The sequence below is a fragment of the Mytilus californianus genome, unplaced genomic scaffold, assembly GCF_021869535.1.
Source record: "Mytilus californianus isolate M0D057914Y unplaced genomic scaffold, xbMytCali1.0.p SCAF_8, whole genome shotgun sequence".
Taxonomy (NCBI): Eukaryota; Metazoa; Mollusca; class Bivalvia; order Mytilida; family Mytilidae; genus Mytilus; species Mytilus californianus.
In genome coordinates, this window is record NW_026262734.1 from 81,909,061 (window position 1) to 81,934,471 (window position 25,411).

The window sequence follows — 25,411 nt, forward strand, 5'->3', positions numbered from 1 at the left end:
AATTTTTCATAACATTTAACATAACATTCAAACAATATTTTTAAAACTATTTAACAATGTGTCTTCTCTGGATTTATCCATCCAACACAATTAAAGTGCATGGTTTGTCAGAGAAGACCCCCCCCCCTCCCCCCCCCCCCCCCAAAAAAAAAAAAAAAATGCACCAAAATTAGTTTCTGAACCAATATCAATTAACATAAAACATTGAATGTTCTAACATAGAGTGCGAGTTTATAGTTAATGTTTGTATAGGCGTAAATCACCAAAGATATGTGCTTATATATAATGTTGGACGCCAGGCGTGCGTCATGTCTACAAAGGATCAAAACATTTGGGAGGTAAAATCAAATACGATTACTACTTGGAATCCTTTAATTTCGGTGTTTGACCATTGGGTTTGTATAACTCTTGACATTAAAATTCTGTGTCGTGTATACCGGGATTACAACGCTCTTGGAGCTAACGTAAATATAGAAAACTGTTAAACGTGTCATCGAAGTGTTTCTTATATAACTTATCAAGTATAGTTTTATTTTTTTTTTTTTTTTTCATTATTTTTGAACTGGAAAAATGTCAACATGGAACATACAAATGTCAGCCTAGAACCGAGAAATGTCAAATTGGAAATGAGAGATGTTTACAAATGATTGTACCTACCGGTCTTTCGTCTTTCGTATTAAATAATCATGATCACTAAAGCAACATTTATAACTGAAAACTATTTCTAAAGATATTTTTATTTTTAATAAAAGTCCCGCTTTAAGATATTTAAAGAATTTGACCACATTTTCTTAACTTTTGGGATATTTATATTCTTTGTTGTAGTAATGCAAATTAATTTGAATATATTGTAAACATTATATTATGCATCGATTTGTTTTTAGTTAAGCCACTGATATCACTCCCTGTTTTTGTGAGGTCCGCCTCTTTGGATTTCAATCGGCAAACCTCAGCAGATTCCGCTATCATTCAACTAAAAGAGGGACGAAAGATTACAGAGTGACAGTCAAACTCATAGATCGAAAACAAACTGACAACGCCATGGCCAAAAATAAAAAGACAAACAGACAAATAATAGTACAGATGACACAACATAGAAAACTAAAGACTAAGCAACACGAACCCCACCAAAAACTGGGGGTGATCTCAGGTGCTCCGGAAGGGTAAGCAGATCCTGCTCCACATGTGGCATCCGTCGTGTTGCTTATGTTATTACAAATCCGGTAAATAGTCTAATTCGGTAGGTCACATTCGTGAAAAGGGAAGGGTATTGTAGTTACGACATAAGGAACATATCCGATATCATCTGTGAAACGGTTATACCATAACGGTCAACCAACTCGTGATGGCGTCCGTAAAACTTACGAAGGGATGATTTCAACTTCACAATTTGGAACTCTTGGTTTAATAGCTTCCTTGTGAGGAGTAATCCTCTATCACGGAAATCATGATAGGTAATACAAGCCCTGGAATATCGTATCAATTTGGAGATATATAGTCCGTATGCAGGCGCTGCTGGAATGTTGCTACATAGAAATGGAAAGTTCACAATTGGGAAGCCGAAATCATCTCTTTAATTTAAATTAGGTCTACCGAAGTTCGCCGAAAGACTTTTTTTTCAAACTTTGTGACATTTGTCTTACCATCAGGATAATTTTGTGATTTAATTAATTTGATTGCAATTATTGAAGTCACTATTTCTCAAATGTTCCAATAATCATTAAATAATTTAACAGATATTTTAGCTACAGTGGTAATGCGCTTCGCCCTTAATACGCAACTTATTGAAGCAACAATTCCTATGATATCAACATCTGGTTTTATTTTAGCAAGGAATGAACTAGAAAATAGTTATTTCTGTTGCACTTCCTTCTTTATACTGATTACGTAATTGATTAAAGATTTTATTAGTAAATTGGTTCAAATATTTGTCTTTAACTATTTTGCTTACCTTGTAAATAGTTCAAAACATTTTTGCGGATGTTTTATGATACCCATACCTTGGTCTGATTTTTCTGTTATCATTTTTTCGATGCAGCAACACGAACGTTAACTAAAATATGAGGTATTTTAGTTGTATTGTTTTTCCTTTAGGTAAGATTTGTATCGTTTAGTGTTAAAACTGCCACTCCTCATACCTCCGCTGACTGTTACATGTAGTTGAGGAGGTTATCACCAATCTGGTATGAAATTACGGATATTGTTTTATTGAAATTGCTGTTATAAAACGTATAAAGAAATTATTTAAAATTAAGTAAAATATCTCCTTGATGCATAGCTTGTATACCTTGTACAAGTTTGGCAATAGTTTTGGTCTGTATCGGTTATATCTAGTTAACGTGCATGTGTGTAAATAGGTTTTTAATTTTCATTTATTTTGGAAGGAATGAGAAAGTAGTAAAACAAGCTTTTTCTAAGCTTTCAGGTTTCAGTGCTAAATGGTCAGGTAAATGGTTTAAATGCAGCAAGACTTAGTTTTTTGTCAGATGCAGGAAAAACTAATTGAAGCTAACCCTTTCTGTTTGACAAGAAAATAAATGGTGAATGTGTCAATGGGATCCATGGGACACAGATGATGCCCCCGCTTGCATATAACATTATAAAGGGATTTAACTCAAGAATGCTAAAAGTGACGCTACCCAAATTTGAAGTTGATCTGAGTTTTGTGGTACTAAGCATTGTGTATAAGTTTCATTACTTAAGTTAGAGAACGGAAACAAAAATTCAGCAATTTTTCCATTTGTAAAGGGATATAACTCTAGAACGGTAAAAGTGATGCCACCCAAATTCAATCTTGATCTGTGTTTTGTGGGCATAAGCATTGTGTTTGAGTCTCATAACATTTGGTTGAGGCAAACTAAAGTTAGAAAACGGAAACCAATTTCGGGACGTACGAACGGACAAGGGTAAAACTTAATTGCCCCTTCCGCCAGTCAGGAGCCTGTTGGTTTGTTCTGGTTTACCCTATATCTTTTTCATTCATTGTTTTTTCACTTAAATCAGTTCGTTAGTTTTCTTGTTTAAACATTTGTCATTTTGAGGCCTTTTATAGCTTACGCGGTATGGCTTTTTGCTCATTTTTGAAGGCCGTTCAGTGACCAATAGTTGCTAACTACGTTATTTGGTCTCTGATGCATAGTTGTCTCATTGGCAATCATACCACATCTTCTTATTTTCATAATGATTAAACTGAGTCTTTTGATTTTTGTGACATTAGGTTGCTGTCTCATTGTAAGATAGTTTTATTTTTATTTATATAAAAAAATCTATTAATAAGCATAGTATAATTTCCAGATAGTACCTGGAATGATGCTGTAAATTATGAAATTTGTGAGTGCATTTATATTGCAATTGTTGAACAATGGGCACAAATGCAAGATTATTTATTGGTATACTTCAGAGAATGCCTCAAACGAAAAATGCTATTGAAATTTTATATGTTAAGTTTTTATCTTTGTGAAACATGTTCTGTCACAATTTCATTTTACAGAAATTTTTTGTCTGATCAGCTGTCAGCATAGCATGTTGCATTGATTTTAATACACCTTATCACTATTTGGAAATCTGTGCCGGTTGACACGAGAATCTGCGAGACTTGAACTTTTGACGTCATACAACAATCACTTTTCCATTGTGGCGTCAGATATTTTCTATTGTGTCGTCAAAATTTTACGGGAACCTTTGTGATGTCCAGTAATGGCGGACAAGTAGTGATAAGGTGTATTGTCTGGTCAGCAATTATTGCTATCATACCTATTTGCCCTGTATGCATTATAAATTAAAACCACATGTCTTTATTAAATGTTTATTGACATATTTCTCTTCCCTATTACACAAATGTTTACACGTATTGGTTCACTCTGACTCACACAAATTGCACACATACCATGTCGTCTTACCCACAATTAAGCAACAATAATATCAAGCATATCATACTGCTCTTAATTTCTTGCAAATATAAAATAAGAAAAACAATAAAACATACATATTATAAGAACAAGGATGACACAATTAATTTTTTAGAAGACAACACTGAAATACGTTATTAGTTTTTAATATTACAGTATTGACTCAAGTTGCAAGCTTTTTTATTCGTGGAACCCTATGTTTTGATACCAATCTTTTGATCAGTTATAATAATAAGTTATTTTTACATTTGCATTTATTTAATTGCAATAGTATTGAAATAAAATACCTATCAATTTTAAATGGAAAGACTAGATCAATTCAATAAATATGTGCATTTAGATGAAACTGCTGTTTTAACAAGCATTACAAAATTGTCTTTAATATCTATGTATAAGAAGTGTCTTTAGCAACATGACACTAAAATATTTTACACTGAACTTGTCAACTGTATTCATTTTAAGAACTAAAGCAAAACTAGAATGATTATTTTACATACATATGATACTAATTTCAGTGCACATGACATGTTTTTAGAATGTCCTTCATCAGATACACATGAGACTAGCAGTTTGAGGATCTCAACATAATTAAGGGACAATCGAGAAGATTTAAATTCATTGACATGGTTGAAGGTCAACTTTGCTTGAGGGAGAAGTGACTTAAGTTTTGATAAAATTATCTTACTTTTTAAATGAAAATTTACAAATATATCACAATGCATCTTTTAACATGTTTAAGTCATGATTGTACCAATGTAACTTATGGCTGTTGGGTGAATAACCTAAAAAAATTCAGTCCACAAGGAGAGACATCAACCCAGTATCAATATCTCCTGGTACATGTGGAACATGAATACCTCTTTTATTTCACTGGTATTTTCACATTTTGTATATGTAATGTAAAAGTTATGTTTAGATCATTGTGAACAGACATCTTAAAAGTTTTCATCAACATTTTTCATAACAGGATCAGGCAACATGGCCTTAGTTCTCAGGCATTTATGCTGCTGGTTGAACTCCCAATGTCCAATGAAGTATTCTCTTTTTCCTGTTACTATATAACAACTGATTACATCATGATTTCTGACTCGTGTCTCTAGATCTGTAAATGAGTCCTTTCTGTTTGATACTTCGAACAACACCTGGTGGTAAACGTCCTGTTACTGATATGGCATAGCATCCTTTTACAAAACCTCCTACAATTTGGAAAAAAAACATGTATTTATATCTTGAAACAGGAATATCATTTTACTGTAAATAATAAATTTAAGACAAATCGAAATGTTAGATCCTTTTCCTTAAAGCTAGTGAATTAGTATTGTTATAAATTATGTGATACATTTGGAATATAAATTTTCAATTAATTCAACAGTACTAAAAGTTTGCTAGCAACTGCCCCAGGCATTATTTTAGTGGCAAATATTTCATGCATATTCAGGAGGACAACAATTTGTAAAGTGAGTTGTTTGTGATTCTGTAAAAATTTGAATCGTTACTGGCAAATGAGTGCCAGATAGTGCAGAAATGTTGCCATGCATCATGTCATTTACCTACCCCTCAAAGACGTGTTGCAGACAGTGTGGGACTTTTCTTACTCTTAATGTGAATGCCTATTTATTAATCCTGCAAAGCTTAAAGAATGTTCTTTGTGTGGAGGTCGTACAACCCCCCTTCATTCCCAGATGAAGGTACTGGGACCACATTACACACCCTGGAATAAATCTGTACCCTCTGTTGACCTCATATGATTGTGGTTGTTTTATTTATTTCCTGTCTACAGTTTATGCTCACAAAGCATTAATGTTTTTGCAAAATTTTGGTCTCCTGCATACCAGATGAAGGTTATTCACAGAAATTAGTATCATCTGGCTTTTGGCCATTAAACTTTTAAAAATTGGTGCTCGAAACACCAAATCCAATTTTTTGATTGCTTGATTTCTGAGTGAGCAAGATAATCGTTTTGAAAAGGATTATGACCATGTGTAACATACCTGCTCGCTGCCACTTAGCCACCCAGCTGTCTTTTGGATCCATAAGAGCAACGAACCTATAAATCATAAAATAGACATTATTTTTATCCCTTTGATTTAATCTTATAAAAAGAATAGTGGCTTATACAGAGCTCCAGATAAGAATTCACAAATTGGGGTTTTTACCCACCATTTTTTTATATAATTGGGTGATAAAGTTTTTTAATTGCATTATCAATTCCAATTCACCCCTCAAGCAAATATCAAATTGGGTTTTTCACCACCAAGCTCCTTAATGTATTGGGTTTTTTCATCAACACAATATTGAATATTTAGGCATGTTATAATCACATTATATCAACCCCAGATGTGTTTCCATCTTAAATGTGTTTCTTTCTTTGTATATGTGCTTAGCTGTTTTATTTGGTTTATTCACTGACGAGCAATTGTACGTTTAATTTGTGTCCCGTTTTAAACGTTCTGTCAGTTTTGTATTTTCTCAAAACTTATGTAAACTGCAGCTAGTGTCACTAGTTGGACAGTAACTAATTGCCTTTCTAGATCCCATATGATCACCCTACAGTTTATAGTTGGGGTAGGTGTGGCTTAGATTGTTATGTAATATATGTGAAATTTAGGTGCTGTAAGAAAGTTTTGCCAGTCCTTTCACCTATTTGCCAGATCTACTTTTTAATAAAATTAAAAGTAGTTCCCAGATTTAAGATATACCCCAAAACCTTGAGATTTATAGGGTGGTTTAATGATGGAGACCACATTCAACTTAAATTTACAAATAATTCTGCAACATCAAGTAAATAAATGACAATGTTATACTGCACTTGCCAATAAGACAACTATCTTAAGCATCCAGAACAATTAGACCAAAACAAAGAAAGTGTCAAGCTGCATAATTTGACGTAAAAAACGGATATGTGTATTCATTCATCAACTAAAATGAAAAAAAAATAATATATTTATAAACTGTTTTTGTTTAATTCAATTTACAGAAATCTGGGTTAAGTTGTCCCTTATCAGAACTTTTGGTTTCCGATGCTTTCCAACTTCATATCATGTCATAATTGATTTGGCCTTTCACTTTTTCCAACTGATTTCGTTTTTGACGAAACCCCGTGTTTATCGTTCTATAGCAATGTTCTCGTACCTTCAAACACGCCCGTGCGTTCAATGGACGCTTCCTAAAATCACTAGCTGAGTCTTGTTATCATCATAACTTTCCCTCAGCTATCAAAAAGAAGCCGAAAACATGCTTCCATTCAATATTTTTATCGGACATTTACTTTCGTTTTAATTCATTGTATGCTATGATAAATCCCGAGCAATTCGAAAAAATATGACAGCATGTCACACGCTAATTGGATAAACGCAGAGAAGATCGAAATGTTTTCATAAACACGTGTACCTTTTGAGCAACGGAAAATTCCAACAGGGACACATTACAGCTACTTGATGCAGGGCTCTATTTTAAGAACGAAAGGACATTTCCAATTATAAATTATAAAAATAGATTTACGCGACGACTGTAATCAGATAAGGGTAAATAACGCAAACGATAGCGAATAAAAGCGTTAAGAACTCATGGTTTTGGCATATAATTGGGTTTTCCTTTGAATTAATTGGGTTATTGAACCCTGCAATGGGCAATTGCATTGGGTTTTTAATTATTTGTATTGCGTGATCACGCAAATACGCAGCTTATCTGGAGCTCTGTTATATATAAGGATTCCAAAATCAAAGTTGTTGGACAGATTGTTTATGAGACTCTTTCGAAAAATATAACCAAAAAATCTTTTAACATATTCAAATTAATTTCTTTGCCAAGTTAATCTCCAAACATACAATCAAATTTACTGATGCATACCCATCAAAGTTAGAACTGGTACAGTCATATACTGCTGTTCTGTTGTTCTTCAGATGAAGATATTCTTCACAATTATCACATCCATGTAACTCAAACTGGTCAATTGTCTGAAATTATAACAATACAGTATTTAGAAACATAACAACATGAACAATAGACTTGTAATTTACTCATTATATGTCGTCAGAACGTGTAAATAACACTTTATAGTTTGTAATATATCATTTTTAAATGGACTAAAAAATGTCAATGCAGATGACATGATTTACTCTGGTTTTAAAATTCCATTAGATTTTAAGCATCGGGTCTTTTTATTAAAATTTCAAAACTTTAATAGCTTAAGGCAAAGTATACATCATGATGATAATTGGGCAGTATTCAGATTTAATAAACTGTTTCGCCGAGCGCAGTGGATACATCCGCAGAACCTCTGTGATTTATATTTCTTGATATCTTTTTCAAAAATATGAGTCGAGAACAACTGAATCTAGTCATTAGATATAAGACGATGTGGTATGAGTGCCAATGAGACAACTCTCCATCCAAGTCAAAATTTATAAAAGTAAACCATTATAGGTCAAAGTACGGTCTTCAACACGGAGCCTTGGTTCACACCGAACAGCAAGCTATAAAAGGCCCCAAAAATTACTAGTGTGAAACCATCCAAACAGGAAAACCAACGGTATAATCTATAAAAAAACAAGAAACGAGAACCACTTATGAACCACATCAACAAACGACAACTACTGAACATCAGATTCCTGACTTAGGACAGGTGCAAACAATTGCAGTGGGTTTAAATGTCTAAATGGTACAAAACCTTCACCCTTATCTGAAACAATAGTGTAACATCACAACATAGAAAGGCACACTATAAAATATCAACTGAAATGGCTTAACTCAATCAACGGACATATTAACTAGAGTGAACATACACTGAACAAATAAATTTGATCTATGATACAATGTAAATACAAAATAAATAAACTAAGGGAAGAATAATAAAAGTAACATGTTATACCGCTGTGAAATGTTAAACAATTTAAGAAAAACAATATGCTCGAACAAAAATATCAGCCATTTGCAATTAATTTAAACACAGGTAAATGAAAATAATTTTGTTGTTAGGTATATGTGTACAGTTCAAATAACATGTTTAAGGATGTTCGCTCCTCTTGATTTTGAATTGGCTATATGATTTAAATTTATATTCAATTTTTTGCTTTTGTGCAATACACTTTGCTGTTGCAAATTGACCCCCCCTCCCCCCACAAAAAAAATTAAAAAATTTACCCCCCCTTTTTTTTTGCTTTTGAGCAATACACTATACTGTTGCGTATTAACCCCCTCCCCCCCACACACACTTTTTTTTGGCATAAAAAATAATATTTGAAGAATTTTTCTTTTTAATTTCTGAAATCTGAAATGAGAAAAAATTGACCCCCCACAATTTCTTTTACCCCCCCCCCCCCCCTTTTTTCCCCTTTTCCCCCAAAAAATTCTTTCCCTCAAGATATGGTCATAATCTCAATTCAAATTTCCAATGGAGTTTGCAACCATAGTTACCCATTTAAATTTACCATAGTGCTAACTTAATCTATTTTATAATAGAATTTAAAATATGGTGTCAAATCTTTTATATGGATTTTTTTGTAAAAAAAAAAAGATGCAACATTTGCAGATATTTTTTCTGGTCTTCCTTTATAAATATGCATTTCTTTAAACATAATTCAAAAGCAGTGTAAGGGAGGTAACCAAAACGTTGTATTTGTATTTGGATTACCTCCCTTACACTGCTTATAAATTGTCTCAATTGTTCATTAACCATTAGTTTATACATAATTGAAAAGCAGTATAAGGGAGGTAATTCAAATGATGTATTTGCATTATCTCCCTTACACTGCTTTAAATTATGTTTTATACTAAAGTATTTGTCCATTAACCAGGATACCCTTGTTTTTCCCCTTTTTTGCCCCTTATTCTTAAACGGTTTGAACCATAACCCCCCAAAGCAAATCCTAACCATCCCTTATGGTATGGAAACTTGTGGTATAATTTCAGAGAGACCCATACACCGTTCCACAAGTGATTGTCTGGAAACTAGAAAAATGCTTATTTTTGACCCCTAATTCCTGAACTGTTGGAAGCATAACCCCCAAAATCAATCCCAACCTTCCTTTTGTGGTATTGAACCTTATGGTAAAATTTCATAGAGATCCATTCACTTAAACTAAAGTTATTGTGCAAAAACCAATGTGTCTTCGGACGACGTCATGACGACGCCAACGTCATACCAATATACGACCGAAAATTTTTTTGGGGTCGTATAAAAAAACAGTCACTTCCTTTTCAGGTAAAGTGTCGCAAAAACAAAGGTCCTCAGTAACAAGCTAAAAGTTTAGAAAGCAAACATTTTGAAATTTTGATAGATTATGATTCACTTTTTTTAAACACAAATTAAAGTAATACAAATTCTTTGTTTGAAGTGTTTACGATGGTGTAAACATTTCTCTTTGAAAAGTTTTATGCATATATAGTTTCTTTCTATGTTGTGATGTTATACTATTGTTTCAGGTAGGGTGAAGGATGTCGCCTATTAAAACATTTAAACCCACTGCATTTGTTTGCACCTGTCCTAAGTCAGGAACCTGATGTTCAGTGGTTGTCGTTTGTTGATGTGGTTCATAAGTGTTTCTCGTTTTTTTATATAGATTAGACTGTTGGTTTTCCTGTTTGAATGGTTTTACACTAGTCATTTTTGGGGCCCTTTATAGCTTGCTGTTCGGTGTGAGCCAAGGCTCTGTGTTGAAGGCTGTACTTTGACCTATAATCATTTACTTTTACAAATTGTGACTTGGATGGAGAGTTGTCTCAGCTTTCATGTCGATCCGGCCCAAGTCGATCCAAGTGTAATTCATAAATATTTATGAATTTTGATATAATAATATAAAAGGTGGACGGTAAAAAAGTTGGCCTTTCACGAATCTTTGAATATTAAATTTTCGTAAGATGAGACATTTATTTCAATATTTTTTTAAAATTTATATTAAGATTTCACATTCGTTATCATGGTAATATTATATTATTTTTATATAAAATATTTGAATTCAAATCAAATTTACACCTTAAACATGTTAAATGAATACGGATAATTATGCAGTATAAAAAAATTATATTGATTATGTTTTTATATTACAAGTTTTCAAGACTATTAGGTATGCATAATTATAATAATCAAAGCACTGTAAGCGCTGTAGGCAGTTAACCAAAAACCAAGGCAAACGTAATTATGAAAACTGTGGCAATGTTGCTTCAATTTTTAAGATTTGAAAGAACAAACATTAAACATTCGTATATTGTACATTTATGTTCATTAAATGAATTGATTATTAAGGCAAATTAATTAATATTTCATCAAGGTTTTCAAAAGCAACTCATGATCATATATCAATGTAAATGACCCCCATCTTCACCCCCAAGTGCATGATGTTACTCCATACTAAGTTTGGAATAAAATGACAGGTGATTATAAAACAGTTGGTCAAACATTCTCGGGCTTTACACTGCTTGAAAGATTTATATGTTTTCTTTAAAATGAGCCATAAATGAAAATGATTATAGGCCCAGAAATAATTTAATAAACAATTAAAGTAAATTCAATAATCTAGACTCATTTTTTGGATCAAAATTTTTTTTTATAATAAACAAGAAATAATTGTAACAGGATGCCGTTACGAAGTCTCCCAAACAAAGCCCCCATAATTCGTCATTCCCATGGTCTCCTGACATTGGGCAAAGTCCAGTTCATATTGGTTTGGTCTAGTAAAGTGATATGCATATGTGACACCAAGGAGATTGACCCTGTATGTCATTCAAATCTTTTTGAAATGATGAACAGGAATAAATACGGTTTAGGTGTGGGTATCTCGACCGTTTACAAGTTCTCAAACAGGAGGGGGTGGGGTGACCCCAGGGACTCCCCCTATATTTCATTTGATTTGTTATATTGTCCCATACATGATTACATATGGTTTAGGGGTGGGGATCTCGACCATTTCCAAGTTCTCAAACAGGAGGGGGTGGGGTGACCCCAGGGACTCCCCCTATATTTCATTTGATTTGTTATGTTGTCCCATACATGAATACATATGGTTTAGGGGTCGGGATCTCGACCATTTCCAAGTTCTCAAACAGGAGGGGGTGGGGTGACCCCAGGGACTCCCCAAATATTTCATTTGATTTGTTATATTGTCCCATACATGAATATATATGGTTTAGGGATGGGGATCTTGACTGTTTACAAGTTCTCAAACAAGAGGGGGTGGGGTGTCCCCATGGACTCCCCCTATATTTCATTTGATTTGTTTTATTGTCCCATACATGAATATATATGGTTTAGGGGTGGGGATCTCGACCATTTCCAAGTTCTCAAACAGGAGGGGGTGGGGTGACCCGAGGAACTCCCCATATATTTCATTTGATTTGTTTTATTGTCCAATACATGAATATATATGGTTTAGGGGTGGGGATCTTGACTGTTTACAAGTTCTCAAACAGGAGGGGCGGGGGTGTCCCCAGGGACTCCTCCTATATTTCATTTGAATTGTTTTATTGTTCCATACATGAATGGATATGGTTTAGGGTTAGGGATCTCAACCATTTCCAAGTTCTCAAACAGGAGGGGTTGGGGTGACCCAAGGGACTCGCCATATATTTCATTTGATTTGTTATATTGTCCCATACATGAATATATATGGTTTAGGGGTGGGGATCTCGACCGTTTACAAGTTCTCAAAAAAGGAGGGGGTGGGGTGACCCCAGGGACTCACTCTATATTTCATTTTGGATTTGTTTTATTGTCCCATACATGAATATATATGGTTATGGGGTTGGGATCTTGACCATTTCCAAGTTCTCAAACAGGAGGGGCTGGGACGACACTGGGGACTCCCCCAAATTATTTTCATTTGATTTTTTTATTGTCCCATTCAAGTATATATATTGTTTAGGGGTGGGGATCGCGACGGTTTACAAGATAAAAGTACATTTTCAAATTGAAGGGGGTTGGGATGACCCCCAGGGACTCACCCTACATTTTGGTTGATTTTTTGTATTGTCCTGTTCTCATTACTGAAGACTGCATGTGTCTATCACCTACTGTTTTCGAGAAATGGTCATTTGAAAATTTAAAAAAATAAAATCCCATAGGGTTCTATAGTAAACCCCTCCCTTCTTCAGGCCCCTCCAAATACCCCTAAATAGACCCCAATGCACAAACAAAAGATTAATGGCTCCACTAGACATGTTAGTCTAATATTTTATGAAACCCTAAGTAAATCTGACAAACGGTCAAAGTTGTCTTCTTAGACGGGTTGACTGGATTCGGTCCGACTTGTCTCGGGGACGAGTTGTCCACATTACTTAAAACATCCCATCAACGTCGATTTCCGCATCTGTTTTCATGACCTCTTTTCATTCATAAAATAACAACAACCTTATTTGGCAAGATAAGTTAGAAATTACCACCCACTTATATAACTTTATTTCCTCTATCATAGAGATTTGTTGTACATGAACAATATTCCTGCGCATTTTGCCATTTGGGAAATATAAACGACTTGTAATTACCGATTTTCGGCGATGAAATATTTCATACAATTGTTCTTTGACATCGTAGCCAAAAGCACAGGGGATAATAAACTACGTACGGATTTCTATTGAGCACTACTTCCTATGTGCAACTTCAAAGGTTTTGGGTAGTTCGACGATCATTTAAGGTTTTTCTAGTCATATTTTTTGTATTCCAGAAATAAAAGTATTAAAAAAATGTCCAATTAGTTATAAATAACATAATAGTCAGCTAGATAGTAACAATGGCACGTATTTCAGCATTTATTGGGTAGAACACAAATCTAGGGTGCTCGCATAAGGCAGCTTAACTGCCTAAAAACATATATAACGGAATTTAGTACCATCGACATTAATCAGCAGTAATAAGCATTTTTCAATTTACTGTGATATTAACAAGTTTTTCAATGGGTGTAATAACAAAGAGTTACATACACAACTGTACAAGCAAATCCCCAAGCTGATGTATACAAACTTTGTTTTTGTTTAAAGTTATAAAAACTTCTCAAATTGAAAAAAATGTGTTTGGTTGCCGAATCCTTTCTATAAAAGAGGAGACAAAATGGGTTTTTTCTTTTAATATCACAATTCGATGGTACAAAAAAAGAGCACAGAGAAGACAGTGGTGAAATGAAATAATAGTATATTTCTTCTTCATGTTACCTAAAAAAAAATATAACAATTCATTATAAGAACTTCAAATAAAAGACCTTGTTGCTTAAGTAAATTTTATCAATAATGATTTTGATTGAATTAAGTGATTACAACTGGCGTTAATTATAGACTAATGGTTTGAATTAAACAAGTCATTATGATGATTACATAATTATATGTTCCATTGGATTTATCTCTTCTATGTGTCAATTAAATAAAAACTTTTATGTTATCATGGAAAATAACTTCATATTTATATATGTTGATGCTGCTTTACAAACAGTACCAATCACACTCATTTTCGTATCGATTTTAAATTATTCATTATTTTATTATGGGTCGAATCTACTTGGGGCCAGATCGATGTGGGACGGAACGACTTTTGGCCGGATCAGTTTGGGGCCGGAAGACCTGATACCCTTGTCTCATTGGCACTCATACAGTCAGGGTTACTACTTGTACAAGTAATCTTTATTTACTTGAAGAGTTATATGAGTTAATTATAATGTTTGAATAATCTCCCCTTAATTTTCTCAAAAATTCACTTGTACATGTATAAGTAAATTTTTTTACAATCCCACAAAAATTCTCAAGTTTTGAGATGTAAAAACATGCATTTAATGATTTTTCCCAGGTTAGCTCATAATTTTTGATTAGAGTTCAATGTTTCATCTCATTAATTCAACAAAGAAACTGATTGCGCAAAGATCTTAAGTATTTGTGCAAGGTCTTCAAAAATTGCTCCTTGGGGGCTTGTAAATGAGCAGTGTTCTGAAGATAACAGACAAATGAGATTTTCATTGTCCATGGAATTACACTTAAATGATTAGTTAAGACATCTGCAAAGGACAGACAGTTTAAAATTCTATTAGAGCAAAGAGGTCCTAAGAATTCAAGAAAAGAAGATAGGATGACTTTTTCACTTATATAAGTAAAACAAGAGTGCACACGCTGAAATGTCTCGCCTTCTTTACTAATCATTGATATTATGTTGATAGTCCTAAATATAAAGCTTTATTACAACTGTCACATAAACTTAACATTAACCAAGTAAACTAAACATTGACCAATGAACCATGAAAATGAGGTCAAGGTCAGACGAACCATGCTAGGCAGGCATGTACAGCTAACAATTCTTCCATACAACAAATATAGTTGACCTATTGCTTATAGTTTAAGAAAAACAGACGAAAACACAAAAACTTAACACTGAGGAATGAACCTTGAAAATGAGGTCAAGGTCAAATAAAACCTGCGTGACTGACATGTAGATCATAAAATATTTCCATACACCAAATATAGTTGAACTATTGCATATAGTATTAGAAAAAAAGACCAAAACTCAAAAACTTAACTTTGACCATTGAACCATGAAAATGAGGTCAAGGTCAGATGACACCTGCCAGCTAGACATGTACACCTTACAATCATTCCATACACCAAATATAGTAGACCTATTGCATACAGAATAAGAAAAACAGACCAAAACACAAAAACTTAACTATAACCACTGAACCATGAAAATGAGGTCAAGGTCAGATGACACCTGCCAGCTAGACATGTACACCTTACAATCATTCCATACACCAAATATAGTAGACCTATTGCATACAGTATAAGAAAAACAGACCAATACACAAAAACTTAACTATAACCACTGAACCATGAAAATGAGATCAAGGTCAGATGACACCTACCAGTTGGACATGTACACCTTACAGTCCTTCCATACATCGAATATACTAGACCTATTGCTTATAGTATCTGAGATATGGACTTGACCACGAAAACTTAACCTTGTTCACTGATCCATGAAATGAGGTCGAGGTCAAGTGAAGACTGTCTGATGGGCATGAGGACCTTGCAAGGTACGCACATACCAAATATAGTTATCCTATTACTTATAATAAGAGAAAATTTAACATTACAAAAAATCTGAACTTTTTTTTCAAGTAGTCACTGAACCATGAAAATGAGGTCAAGGACATTGGACATGTGACTGACGGAAACTTCGTAACATGAGGCATCCATATACAAAGTATGAAGCATCCAGGTCTTCCATCTTCTAAAATATAAAGCTTTTAAGAAGTTAGCTAACGCCGCCGCCGGATCACTATCCCTATGTCGAGCTTTCTGCGACAAAAATCTGAATGTCTAAGGGACATAATTAAGCCAATTTTTTTTTTACCTATACAAGTAAATAAAATACACTTGTATAAGTATCCTACATATTTACTTATATAAGTATATTAATATTACTTCTTCAAGTAAATAAAAATTACTTGTACTAGTAGTACCCCTGACTGTCATACCACATCTTCTTATATCTATATAATATAGGGTTTAAACAGGGGCCCAGATAGCTCTAGTTAGATGAAATAGTAGTGGTGATTTAAGAACTTATACAGATTTGAAAAATAAAGGTGTATTACTAAATTAGCGAGACCCAGCAAAATGTCTTGAAAGCTTTCGTACAACACAACAAACAAAACAAGACTGAAAAGGTAAGTGGGCAAATAGGTATGTTGTGGGAAAAAGGACCTGCATTCTGCCTGTATTTACTAAAGGGATAGGTGAAGGCTTGTTTAAGTTTATGGTTAGGCCTACAGTACGGGTAGAGACTTATTACTATAAATAACGGACTGGGACATGTCGGAAATGAATAATCCGACTTTTTTATGGTAGGTAGTATGGTCATTAATCAACCAGGTGTGAACGGTAATATAATTGTCCTTTCATCTCAATCCGTGCTACTAGATTATTACGCTTCACTGATTTCAGAATCAGGTTACCTGTGATTTAAACCTCTCAGTCACTTTATTGATTAGTTCTACATCGTATTTGACATAAAATATTTTTACAGGTGAAGTACTGGAGACAACTTTGTTTTAATAAAAATGGCCTATTTTTTTAATTATGGCTTTTTATATTTCAAATGCTGTTTATATTCCTCAAAATATTATTTTCTATGTTCCCTGGTTTTTTTTGTTATGTACCTTTTTCGTATTTGTTGGCATACAGTTTTTAAATTATTTTCTTTTTTATTTCTGGAAGGTTATTATTGTTTTACTGATTTATTTTCCACGTAAACCCATATATTAGCAGAATGATGTGCAAAGTGCTGCTGCATACGTTTTAGTTTGACAACGCTATGCTACATTTGTATTTAATTTTCAGTCTGCGTTGGGTCAGTTCTGAAATAAAAATAATTACAGTGAGCAATACTTGTATACTAGTAGTTTGGTGATTCTTTATAGTTGTGAATTTACTTTTTACTGTAAACAAATATTGTCCGAAAGTTGGTGATATATAACTAAGGTAGTACGCAAATAATAACACTAGAAGAAGATAACGATTCTTCTCGGGAATTAGGTTTATTTTGATATTTCTGTGTTTGTTAAATATGCATGAAATAATTGCCACTGACATGAATGGACATTAAAACTAGAAGCATTCAATCGTTTGATGACCAGTTAATTAAATATTTACTATGATTTGTAGGTTAAAGAAATGCAATTACTCCTATTTAAATAATTTTATGGTGCTGCATTGACTCTTAATTGCATAATATTAATTTACGCACAATGCATGTTAACTTGTATGTTGTATTTTTGACACCAATCTAAAAAAAATATTTGCTGTGAAAAGACAATTCCATGATACACATATCAGTGATCAACAGCATGTGGTTGAACTTTGAACTTGACTTCACTCACAATACAATGTTGAATGCTAAAAATAGCTGGGATTAATTTTGTCAAAAGCACGTGATTTTCATATGGCGGGAAATATCGTAACAGTTAACACAGGTGACCTTACTGACCGACCGTGGGAAAATCCATTCATGATTTAATTTGATACGTAATGATTGGCAGTATTGTGCGTTAGTTTTGAGGCTCTTGATCGAGATCCATTAATAATTGATTTACCAGAATAGAAAATTTAATCCTTGTAATTATAAACAAAACAAGCTTTAGTCTTCTTTAACTATTTTATTTATCATATTTATTAGTCAACACCCAGATTCCTATTTAAATAATTTATTCGGACACATCCTTTAAAGTTCGAGAATTATACAATTTAAACTGCCGACATCGATTTACAAAATCTAACTGACTGCATGCACAAGCTTTAGAGAATGGATAGAAATACGACGCAAAAGTAAAGACGGCTGATCATGAATAGTGTAAAACTTTCATCTTCATGTATTGATTGACACTATTCGTAAAATATGTTTATAAAAAACACGATTTTCATTAAAATTTCAAACATGGAAATAGAAAGGCAATATCTTTGTTATAATACAACGAGTGTCAACAAATCTGTTATTTCCATTATATTTAAATTTATTAACAAACAAAATTTAAAATAATGCTGGGTCATAGAATATTGACGTGCATATGAAAAGTTTTTTTTACATAAAAAATAGGAATCGAAAGATGATCACTGCATTAAAAATATTGTAAAAAAAACAATTGTTTCAAAGAGGTTAACGGGAAATATATGTCAAAATAGAAAGCAGGGATGATCTGGCTGACCAAATTGTTTTACTTGCGAGAAATGATTGACAGGTATGAATAGACGTAGAGGCTACGACGGGGAACGTGGTATCGAAAGGAAAATAACAGTTTATTCACAATGCCTATATTCAATTTGTTTATATACTTTATAAATATGATATGTTGGCCTCATACTTAAAATTGTGTTTCTATTAATAACTTTAAGGAACAGGACGTTAAAAGGGGGAAATATTGTAACCATCAACGAAAACTCGTATAATTTACGGGATTGATGTCTCAACATTTTGATTAAAACTTCGATTGAAAACAGTCCTGGTTGTTATAATTTTGAATAAAATGAAATATTTACGGTTTACAAATACAAATAGTTTATTGGCACAAACACAATTATTGTAATTGGCAACACATTTTTACAGTACATTGTTAAAAATCGTCTTTCTTTCATTTTCAAGTTAAAAAAAAGTTGATCCCATATTCATGATACTAAATTTTTATATTTATTGTAATTTTTTCTTTGAATACAAAATAATATTTTACATTTATTATCTATCCTCCATAAATACTAAAATATCTGTACAGCCTACAGGTAAAATTTAATTCTAATCAAGCTGGTACAGATTGATTTACGACCTTCCACTCGGATATTGTACAGGTTAATATCACAGCAGGTGTTAATTACACTGAGACAACTGTCCGGCCAGTCTGACATCTAGACGGATTAAGACATCCATAATAATAAGTCTCTACCCGTACTGTATATTATACTGGCTATATAGTGTTAGGTTTACAGTTTGGGTAGTGTAGTCCTCCGAATTTAAAGTAAATGGAGGCCCTGAATTCTGGCATATATTAAAAATAAACCTTGACGAGGGAACATAATAAGCAGGCTCTTAAATTTCTTTGATCTTTAGGAACAGTCTCAAGGGACGCTGGCTGAGCCATTTTATGCCTAATGTGCTTTGCAGTCTCAGTCTGTGCGTGTGTGCACTTTTATCAAGTTCGTAACTTCCGGTTTGCGTAGGAAATATAGTACATGTATATCAAAGTCCCAGTGTTTTATTCGAAATTTTATTTATCATGAATTAGGGTAATTGAAATAATAAAAAAAAATGATTCTGATCTTAATTTACCGTTGTGAATTGGTTTTTACAGTGAAAAGGTGAATATTTAAGTATACCGGAAGTTGCATAGTTATCTACGAGGAGTTGTTAGGCTAATCATAACAGATTCCTATATCAAAAGATCACCGATGTAGCATCACCTTATTTTGATAGTTTGCAATGCATAGAACATTAAATAAACCCGAAAAATAAAGGCGATAATTGGATTTAAAAGACATACTTGTTATTCACATTTTTTAACCACGACTCGGCTTTTATTAGTCCATGACCATGTTCAAATTCAGTTATCAATATCAATCGAGTTATCAGTTGACCTGAATTATGAACCTTAAAGTTCATACAAACAAACATTGTGCAATTCATGATCCTCTGCTGTGCAGGTCAATCAGTTCTGTGATACATGTGATTTCAGGTTTACTAAAAGTGTAAAATAAGAAACCGAAATAGTATATTAAGACATCACCACAAAACATGATGGGGTTTTGTGGCAATAGGGATAATGCCCTTAGTGTGAAGGAGGGTGTTATTAGAAATGAATGTTACATTGATGTACTTAACCTTGTACCACATGCTATTTTTTCTATGTTTAGTTTTTTTATTCTCATTATATGGAATAGATCTTCACTTGGAAAAATGGAAGCAAAAACATGGGTACATTTTAGAGGACATACAGTCAGATGGATAGTAACTTTGCTTTTGTTTCTTAACATAATTATTTCATTACTGGAGGGAATTATGGCAGAACTTGCTGATACAGACACAACAAATCTACATGTTATCGTACCACAGTGTATTGCATTAGTAGGAACATTACTAAGCATCATATTTTATCATAATTTGGAACAGTGGAATTCACCCAAATTTTTATTGTCATTGATGCTATATTGGACGTGCTGTGTCGTTTTAAAAGTACTTAAGTATGTTTCACTTCACCAAAATAAAGTGACATCTGAACATATTCGAATGTGGGTTACATGGATAGACATTGCTATGTACCTGATTTTATTATTGACAGAAATAATATTTCTATTTATACAGGTAAAATAATACAATATGTGTATTGTGAAATTAAGCACATCCCAACGAACTAAAAATCAACCAACATTTTACAAATGTTTTAATTACATCATTACTATTGTGAAACTAATTCATGTCATACATTGTCATATGCATTGGTTCAATGGTTGACCTTTGAGGAAGTTGAGTTTATTTCATTGTTTGATTAATTAGTGGTAATCATGGTAATCAAACACTTAAATGTAATCATGATAATAGGGGATTGTAGGGTCAATCAGGTATTTGTTATTATATCATTACCAGGATAAGAAAGGATGAAAAAAAAAACTCCTCTATATTACAAAATATGTCACTTTACAAGACACTTTGCCCTAATCAGCTCTTTAATTAGAAAACTGTCTTCTTCTTCTGCGGTTACAGAAAACCATCAACATACTGATGTTTACTTTCCGGCGCATGCCTGGTAAATGTTTCCAAATTAATATTCATTAAATTTTATCGAAAAAATTTTTTTAGTTTGATGTTGTTATTTCTTTTTGATGGTCATATATCAGTGTATATTTTCGTATTTTCAATTTTTACAATTTTTCTTTATATTTAGTTTATACATTTTTTATGAAGTTTTTTAATGTTACATTTTTTAGTTTTAAGATAAAAACATGATTGTTTATTTCAGGTGAGGGTCCTTAATCATTTTGAAAACATAAATTCAAAATGTATATGCATGAACATGATGTAAATCAGGTTCTTAATCAGAGTGATATCACCATGAATCAAAGCGTAAGGCAACCAGCATGGTTTAAAATGATTCCTACACAACTGAAAAAGTCACTTTTTACCTAATCACATTTTTTTATATACATTTACATGTTATATGTACTCAATATTCAGAATGAGAACATCAGTGGTGATATGAACAAGATGATACATATTTATCGTGCATTATCATTAGACAGACAGCCAAGAAAGATTTTTAACAAAGACATCAGAATCACAAGCATTTATTGTGGAAAATTAACACCATGAGTGTTTTGAATAGATTACATTGTGTACATATGAGGACATTTTTTGAGGTACTAAATATACTATACATTTAATAAATTTTGCTGGCCATGGCTATAGGGGGAGGGTTGAGATCTCATAAACATGTTTAACCCCGCTCATTTTTGCGCCTGTCCCAAGTCAGGAGCCTCTAGCCTTTGTTAGTCTTGTATTATTTTTAATTTTAGTTTCTTGTGTACAATTTGGAGTTTAGTATGGCGTTCATTATCACTGAACTAGTATATATATTTGTTTAGGGGCCAGCTGAAGGACACCTCCGGGTGCGGGAATTTCTCGCTGCATTGAAGACCTGTTGGTGACCTTCTGCTGTTGTCTGTTCTATGGTCGGGTTGTTGTCTCTTTGACACATTCCCCATTTCCATTCTCAATTTTATGATATATATAGCTATTAAGGAATAATCTATCAACAATAATCACTCAATTTTATGCTTTTAGACAATCTTGATTATGAATCTTCTATTATTGCAGAGGTATGCCTTTTTTAGTAATCCAATTCCAGTTAGACCATCACCAGATTTAGGGAAATCGGATTACTTATTTTCACATGTAAATCTAATGTCCAAAATCACATGTTTTTGGATATTAAGTTTACTAAGACAAGGATACAAACATCCTTTAGAACAAGAGAATCTTGGAGATCTTCCAGAGGTATGTATTTTTTTTTTAATCTCATATGCCATGTATGCATGTACATGTACATGTACATTTTTATAAGAATATTAAGAATGGTACTTGTATGATAAACAATCAGATTTTGTGCATGTACATGTACCAGGGGGGCAGATACAAATGTAAATAATTTTTGAAAGGAGAGGGGTGTAATTCCAGAAAATGTCAAAGTAAAAATTTTTTTGATGCTAAAAAACCATACACATTGTAAATCCTGAAAAACAAGATTTTGTTAATTTTTTTTGGCAATCAAAAGGGGGATGTACACACTCTACACCTTAGTCTGGAGCCTAGATCCACCACAGTGACCTCTTTTACCTCATACATTGTACATATGAAATGAAAGAGGAATGATCAATTGTCTGTTTATCATGTTTATGCATCAAATAAATTATAAAAGCGGATAAGAGACTGCAACCTAAAGACATCTAGGGATTAACATGCAAGGCCAATTACGGTATACAAAATGTAAGCTCAAAATAATCAAAAGTCTAGAAATGTGAATAAAAATTAACAGATACTACATGTATCAAACATTTCAATATCTGTCATATCACCATTGTGAGCTTGGGCAAACAATGAGAGATTTTTTACCTTCTCTAACAAAATGTTTAACATGTTTAAGGATGTTCGCTCCTCTTATTCATGTTATTTATGATTTTTTTGCCAGATTTTCCAAATCCTCTGGTTTTATCCATGTTTTGCCATTAAATAATTTTGTCCACTAACCCTTACTTTTCTGTTCATAATTTTATTTCATATCGTTTAAAAAGCCATATTTGAAAATCTTATAAAATCCTTATTTTTTCATAGTTTTTAAAAGAGAAAAGCAGACAATGTTAAAAGTATGAAAAATCTAGAGAGAATCATTTCCCGCCAAATTTTCAATGGCTTATATCTCAAAAACAAGCACGGACCCTTCATTTTTTTCTGTGTTTTTTTGGTTCCTTTATTTATATACTTTAAATTTATAACAGTCTTTTAAAAAGCTTGTTATTTTGAAACAGAGTAGCAAACATCCTTGAGATAATTTGTTGTTTTTTTTTTTTTCAGAGTGAGCTTTCTTCTACAAACTATAAAAAGTTAAAGGCAGCATTTGAATTTGAAAAGGTTTGTATTATATGATAGAATTTCTTTTATACAATACAAAATAGTGTGATATGTGTACAGAGTATAACATGTATAAGATAAACAAATCAATTATCATTTTTAGTAGTGAACAAAATTCCTGATGTTTATATTTTACAATGCAAGGGAAGTAACTCCATTTCCTTTGAATCAGTTGTTAAAGACCAGATTCTGGCCAACCCTTTAAACATGTTAAATGCTTTTGGATTTGAAATTGTTGATTACTAAATTTTTGACATAACAAATATATTGAACAGAAATTAATACACACTTGCTTCTCTAGGGTTGGGATTTACAGATTGAAATGAATTATGTTTCAAAATTCTACATGACATTCTTATTGCTAATGTCATGGAATTTGACTGACAGTATTCATATTTTGCCATCGTGACCATGGCTTACTTTAATGTGTAAAAAAATTTTAACAACTCATATTTTTAATTTTATATGGTAAATTTAAAAAATTGAATATATTTTTGAGCATAGCAAAAAAAAAAATATTTACAAAGAACTACATAATCTATACTACTAAAGGAAGAGACCGATTTCATCGAGCCGCAACTCCTCTGAAACCATACAAAGTCGGAAATATTTGTGATATGACGTTTAAATGTAGTGTTTTGTACTTCCTAAATTTGTCTTTGAAACAATTCTTTTTCCACAGAAAACGCCATTTTTTGGCATTTAAGCTGGTTTGTCTCGAGGTGACATTCTTCTGAAGTATTATATAATAATAAATAGTTAGTGTATGTACTGTATATAACAACTTCATATAGTAATTGCTTTAATTAGCGTAGCTTAATTATTTAAACCCCAAATAAAGTTCCGTAGCTGGTTCCTTACCGTCTACGTTTTGTAAGCAGGCGGAAACGGTTTTGTATTCAATTGATGACAACTCGGCCCACGGACAACTTGCACCACTCAAACACTCTCACTATATTACAACTTGCATCACAAACTCACAACACTGGAAAAAAAAGAAATATAAAAAACTTGAAGAATGTGTTTAATCATTATATTGTTTTCTTCTTCTCTTAGTAAATTCCTCCTTTCTCGGAGCACCCGTGTCACACAGAGACAGAACACACACCACTCAAAAAAAAAAATACCACAAACTCGCATCACTGAAGAAATGTTTTAAATTATCAGAGAGTTCTAGATTGTCTTCTCTTAGTTATTTCCTCCGTTCTTGGAGCACCTGTATCACACAGAGACAGAACTTGACTCACACCTTTCGAAAAAAAAAGAAATACTACAAACTAGCACCACTGAGAAATGATTTAATCATCAGTGTTCAAGGTTGTCTTTTTCTTCTCTGAGTTATTTCCTCCATTCTAAGAGCATCTGTGTAACACCGAGACAGAAGCTACTGGTTGGACATATAAACTCCTATGGAAGAAGAACTGAAAAACTAATCAAAACTATCAACATAATGCATCAGTGAATAAAAACAGTTTGAGAAACACGAACCCAAGGCCCAAGCTGTGTATCACCATAAACATTTCAAGTAGTCTTCAAGCACAGGTTTTTTCTATTTATATTATAAAGTTAATAATTTGACAGTCAGGACAATGAAGCAAACATTTTTATGATGGAATGACTAGTGGACTTTTTTTGGTGAATGGCAACATGTACCTCTTGAACCATTAGCATGATTATATCATGTATATAGCATGTATAGCTTTTTTGTCTAAAAAGATTGAAGTATGCAATATAATTAATAACTTCACTTTCAATTTCTTGAATACAGGTAATTGATCAGCCATGAATCTTGAGGTTTTTGACAATAAGCATGATAAGTAAGATTTCCTCTTTTACATTTTAATTAATAAAGAATGGTGAATCAATTCATGTC

At 32.8% G+C, this 25,411-nt stretch overlaps 2 protein-coding genes and 1 long non-coding RNA gene across 4 annotated transcripts in view; 1 reads left to right on the forward strand and 2 right to left on the reverse strand.

The window, feature by feature from the left end:
• Window positions 1–3,789: 3,789 nt before the first annotated feature.
• LOC127710924 (transcription elongation factor SPT4-like) lies at window positions 3,790–19,569 on the reverse strand. Its single transcript, XM_052216887.1, has 4 exons — window positions 19,421–19,569; window positions 7,758–7,864; window positions 5,900–5,955; window positions 3,790–5,104 (listed from the first exon to the last, which is right to left on the reverse strand). Exons 1-4 carry the CDS (start codon window positions 19,499–19,501, stop codon window positions 4,983–4,985), a joined length of 366 nt encoding a protein of 121 aa, XP_052072847.1. The 5' UTR covers window positions 19,502–19,569; the 3' UTR covers window positions 3,790–4,982.
• The window catches only part of LOC127710929 (uncharacterized), a 38,592-nt gene continuing 16,970 nt past the window's right edge, over window positions 3,790–25,411 (reverse strand). The window contains exon 2 of the long non-coding RNA XR_007986401.1: window positions 3,790–4,667. This is a non-coding gene — a long non-coding RNA (uncharacterized LOC127710929). The remainder of the gene's footprint in view (window positions 4,668–25,411) is intronic.
• The window catches only part of LOC127710911 (ATP-binding cassette sub-family C member 8-like), a 70,846-nt gene continuing 65,211 nt past the window's right edge, over window positions 19,777–25,411 (forward strand). For both annotated transcript variants that reach the window (XM_052216873.1, XM_052216874.1), the window contains exons 1-3: window positions 19,777–20,718; window positions 22,228–22,407; window positions 23,482–23,538. In XM_052216873.1, coding sequence (XP_052072833.1) covers window positions 20,152–20,718; window positions 22,228–22,407; window positions 23,482–23,538 — 804 coding nt within the window. In that variant the 5' untranslated portion in view covers window positions 19,777–20,151. The remainder of the gene's footprint in view (window positions 20,719–22,227; window positions 22,408–23,481; window positions 23,539–25,411) is intronic.

Bases quoted from the DNA above. Each gene is read 5' to 3' on its own strand.
- LOC127710924 (XM_052216887.1), bottom strand. From the start codon at position 19,501: ATGGCTCAGCCAGCGTCCCTTGAGACTGTTCCTAAAGATCAAAGAAAT. The intron at 7,865-19,420 runs GTTTATTTTTAA...TTATAATTTCAG, and splicing joins TATTATGTTCCCTCGTCAAG to ACAATTGACCAGTTTGAGTT. The intron at 5,105-5,899 runs GTATGTTACACA...TCCAAATTGTAG, and splicing joins GGCTAAGTGGCAGCGAGCAG to GAGGTTTTGTAAAAGGATGC.